General features: G+C 51.3%; 1 protein-coding gene across 1 annotated transcript in view; it reads right to left on the bottom strand.

The window, feature by feature from the left end:
* Positions 1-530: 530 nt before the first annotated feature.
* The window catches only part of ankfn1a (ankyrin repeat and fibronectin type III domain containing 1a), a gene marked incomplete at its 3' end in the record, with an annotated part of 13,431 nt that continues 9,240 nt past the window's right edge, over positions 531-4,721 (bottom strand). Inside the window, exons 12-18 of the mRNA XM_083904557.1 lie at positions 4,563-4,721; positions 4,309-4,480; positions 4,058-4,226; positions 3,776-3,942; positions 1,640-1,859; positions 1,373-1,559; positions 531-1,293 (exon numbers count right to left, since the gene is read on the bottom strand). The exon at positions 4,563-4,721 is cut by the window's right edge and continues 8 nt beyond it. Of these exons, the coding sequence (XP_083760683.1) occupies positions 531-1,293; positions 1,373-1,559; positions 1,640-1,859; positions 3,776-3,942; positions 4,058-4,226; positions 4,309-4,480; positions 4,563-4,721 (1,837 nt within the window). The remainder of the gene's footprint in view (positions 1,294-1,372; positions 1,560-1,639; positions 1,860-3,775; positions 3,943-4,057; positions 4,227-4,308; positions 4,481-4,562) is intronic.

The raw sequence follows: 4,721 nt of genomic DNA, 5'->3' as shown, positions 1-4,721 counted from the left end.
TTTACCCAAGAGTGGTTAGCTAAGCTTTAGCCCAAGAAGTAGCTTCGCATTAAATGTAGTAGAGTCACTGTCGTTATGTCGTGCCAGTAAACGCCATAATCCATAAACTATTTGAATGCACCATAGTTCCACGTTCACTTCCTGTTTGGTCAAAGTTTTCACGTGAACGTCATAACCAGGAAAAAGACTGTTTGACTTTTATCTCATGTTTGTTTTTTTGTTCCTATTTTTTAACGAGGACGTGACCTCAGAACCGTTCAGACAGAACCAGGATCCAGTTTGAAGGATCAGGAATATTTGAATAATAATATACAAACTCTTTTATCTTCTTCCTGGAGTTCAGGTGTTTCAACAGATGACGGATAAAAACATGGCTAATGAGTCGTCGGACACTCCATGCAGACGTACTCGATCACCAATCGACGTTTGTTTACCAAAACTTGAGTAAAACTTGAACGTCGTCCTGTAATAGCTGCAATATTGTCCCTGTTTTGTCCACACGGGGCATCAGTGAGTTAAAACCTCCAAATCTACAACGTGCTGCTCAGAATCTCCGACACCTGTGCGTTCGTTTGGTCGTCTGAATCCACGTCCTGGGCGGCGGCTCCTTCTTGCCCCTCCCCTCCAGACTCCACCACGATCACTGACACTCCTGCTGCCTTCACACCAAGCTCCTCCTCCTTCTCCTCCTCCTCCTCCTCCCGGCTCCTCCTCTCGTTGCCCGGCGACAGCTTCTTACACGGCTCCACGAAGATCCGGCGAACGTGAGGCCGTGGCTCGCGCTGTCGGCCCCGCCGGCTCTCCAGGACGCAGGAGGCGTGGCTGACGTAGGTGGGGGTGTGCGGTGGGGGCGTGTCCCCGGGCAGCGGCAGGTCCAGGTCCAGTTGCTTGGTGTAAACGCCCTCAGATAAAGACCCGGTCAGTGTTTCTCCACTGTGGTTCCTCAGCCAACGCTGCGGTCCGCTGAAGTACTGACCGCGGTGACTGCGGGACAGGAGTTTGCGTTTAGCGGGCGGGTTGGCGAGCATCGTCGGGGGAGGAGCTACGTCCTCTTTGGACAGAGACAGACTCTCTAGAGTCCTGGTGGTGAAAGAGAGAGCGGGAGAGAGTGGGAGGGACAGGGGGAGGGAGGGGGAGGAGGGGAGGGGCTTAGAGAGCGAGGGAGAGCGAGGGAGAGCAGAGGGGGAAGAGAGAGAGTGAGAGTGGGGGAGGAGGGGGGAGGAGGAAACGCCCTCTTTCGGTTCCTTTACGGTGGGAGAGCGAGGGACGTCTGGTGTCGGACGGACGCTGTACCTTTAAGACCAGAGCGACACGTTTGCGTTAGTCTCCGATGACGACGCGGTGACGTCATAGTCGTGCGTGCGGCGCTCACCTGAGCTCGTGGATCTGGAGCACATCGGGAGCGCTGCCGCCCAGCGAGTGCAAGGCCTGCTGGGAAAGTCCGGGCGAGTACAGCAGGTCCAGCTCGCGGGGGCTCAGGGCGTCGCTGGAGTCGTAGTCGCTGTCCGTCGGCAGAAAGACTTCCGAGGATCCGTCTTCGTCCGATCCGAGCAGCGAGTCTGTGGGGGGGGGGCGGAGTTAGCGTGAGCGCGACGTGTTACGAGTCTTTGTGAAAAAAAAAAGTAACAATGCGACTCACCGCTGATGGCTTTCCTGCGGCGGAGTTCGGGCGAAGGTGACGGCGTGGGCAGGTATTCCATGGCGGACGAGGTGGAGTCGCTCTTCTTCTGCTGGACGATCTCCGGAGCGTCGGTGTCCACCAGGCAGGTGATGGCCACGCCCCCACTGGGCTGTTTGTAGCGAGCACACTGCAGAGCGTCCGTGATCCAGCGGAGGTCGCGGCGCATTTCGTCCAGTTGCTGACGAGAGAGAAAAAAACAAAGAGATCAAAATATTATGACAAAGCAGGTTTTAGTTGTTTATTTGTCTCATTAACATTTATTTTCAAACGTATTATCGATGTATTAACGAGCTGTTGTGTGGATTCATTGAGGAGAGACTGACATGCTGCACTTTATCACTGTGTTCAGTCCCGGAAATCGGGACACTGATGACTGTGTGGACTGTGGAGCTGTGACCGTGTGATGATGACATCGTGACACTGATGACGGTGTGGACTGTGGAGCTGTGACCGTGTGATGATGACATCGTGACACTGATGACGGTGTGAACTGTGGAGCTGTGACCGTGTGATGATGACATCGTGACACTGATGACGGTGTGGACTGTGGAGCTGTGACCGTGTGATGATGACATCGTGACACTGATGACGGTGTGAACTGTGGAGCTGTGACCGTGTGATGATGACATCGTGACACTGATGACGGTGTGGACTGTGGAGCTGTGACCGTGTGATGATGACATCGTGACACTGATGACGGTGTGAACTGTGGAGCTGTGACCGTGTGATGATGACATCGTGACACTGATGACGGTGTGGACTGTGGAGCTGTGACCGTGTGATGATGACATCGTGACACTGATGACGGTGTGGACTGTGGAGCTGTGACCGTGTGATGATGACATCGTGACACTGATGACGGTGTGAACTGTGGAGCTGTGACCGTGTGATGATGACATCGTGACACTGATGACGGTGTGGACTGTGGAGCTGTGACCGTGTGATGATGACATCGTGACACTGATGAGGGTGTGGACTGTGGAGCTGTGACCGTGTGATGATGACATCGTGACACTGATGAGGGTGTGGACTGTGGAGCTGTGACCGTGTGATGCACTGAGACCTGCGGTCACTTCACCACTGATTCCCGGGGAGGCTGTTTGTCTCACTATCGGTTCATAAAGTTACTGTTAAATGTGATGAACACGTGAATTATAGTTGAATATAAACGTGTTGAGTGAAATAAACGGGAGTTAAAAACCTACTTTAACACGTTGTTATTGTTCCTAATAATAATTATATAAGTATATAAGGGAAATCAGACAAAAACAACATGATTCCTGTAACACATATAAAGTAATAGTCACGGTCCTAACCCAAATAAACCATTTTTATTGATCGTTTTAATCATTAACTCTGTCATTGTACTTTTCAGCTTCACTATATTCACTTCGCTATCGTTGGTTTTGCATTTATTTACAAATCCATGGTTTAAAGCCAAAGTTAACGTGACGTCGGTATTCATGAAATCCGCTAGCTCACGTCATTAGCGTACTCCCATCATGCCTTTCACTGTTCATGTACGCGCCGAGCAAGTCGATAACGCGGACGGCTCGTTCACATAGCTGAGAGGAATGATGGTAGTGACACTACTGCACATGCTCTATGGGCCCATAACCCGGAAATAAACGCGGAAGTCAAAAACTTTTTTGGCATATGAGCTGGGTGAGCAGCTTCATAGGGATGAACAGAAGCGGAGGGGCGGAGCTTATCCAGTTCATATTATACATCCATGTTTTCAATACGTGAATTCAAACTTTTCCCAGAATTCATAGCTCAGTTTGTGTTTGTCCACGCTAAAACACACCTCTGTAGTTTTCAAAATAAAAGTCTCAGTTTGTGTTTGTCCACGCTAAAACACACCTCTCTAGTTTTCAAAATAAAAGTCTCTGTCTCTTTCACACACACACTCTTGTGGTCGTCTCCATGGCGACGAGCTCAGACTTTTTAACGCATCATCAATCACTGACTGAAAACAGCAGATGTGATCTTTCAAAATAAAATAATTTTTTCAGTTCACCCCTCATATTTCAGAATAAGACTTTCAATCTTGATGTGTGTCTGTAGTGAAATGCATGCTGGGTCGTGTCTCACCTGGATGTAGTCCAGAATGAGCTGATGCCGTTGTTTGGCGGTGGCGACCTCGCCGTCTGTGATGGCCTCCCGCAGTGCCTGCTGGGTAATGAGGGCGTCCAGGTCCAGGACGGAGGACAGACGGCAGTAAAGACTGATGAACTTCTCTTTGTAGGTGCAGAAGTGAACTGAAGACAAACACAAGACAAACACTGAGGGAAGAAGACACTGTCGCCACCTGCTGGTGGACAGAGGGAACCACAGTGTGTGTGTGAGTGTGTGTGTGAGTGTGTGTGTTCTCACCCAGCTCAAACATCTGCAGTGGGAGGTGCAGGAACCCTGACAGAGGGCTGTAGGGGTTGGACTGTCCGGGGGCGGAGCAAACATCGTCGGCCGCCGGCAGCAGCAACAGGAAGGAGACGCCGTGACCGAGCTCCACCACTTCCTGACTGTAGAGACGGAAGTGACGAGCCTGCACACACACACACACACTCTGAGTGGACTGTCACGTGACACTGTGATGTCATTAGTGGGCGGTGCCAGTGGGCGTGTACCTGGTGCAGAGGAATGTTGATGAGCTTCAGCAGGGACTTAATTGCCGTCTGTAGCTCATAGTATAGTAAAGGGGTGTGGCTCTCTTCTCTAGGCCCCGCCTCCTCGCTGTCCTCCCGGGCGTGGTCCGTGTCTCCTGCAGCAGCCAGGGTCTGGATCCAGTCCCACTCGTCCCTGAACTCAACACAACAGTATTAAACCCATACTTTTTCAAAATAAAGGTGTCTAGCTTTATTTTTGACGGACATGTGAAGACCTGGACACGTTGGAGTTGTCTCGTACGCGGCTGTGACAGAGCATGTTGGACGTCCTCTGAGACACAAGGACTTTGATCTGGTCCACAGAGCTGCTGAGCTTCAGGTAACCAAGGTAAAGACCCGGGGACAGACGGTGGCTGCTGCGCCGCTGGTAAGAC

Source organism: Microchirus variegatus (assembly GCF_963457635.1).
Source record: "Microchirus variegatus genome assembly, chromosome: 18".
NCBI lineage: Eukaryota > Metazoa > Chordata > Actinopteri > Pleuronectiformes > Soleidae > Microchirus > Microchirus variegatus.
The sequence above is the reverse complement of the archived record's forward strand: the minus strand, read 5'-3'. Positions and strand labels throughout refer to the sequence as shown.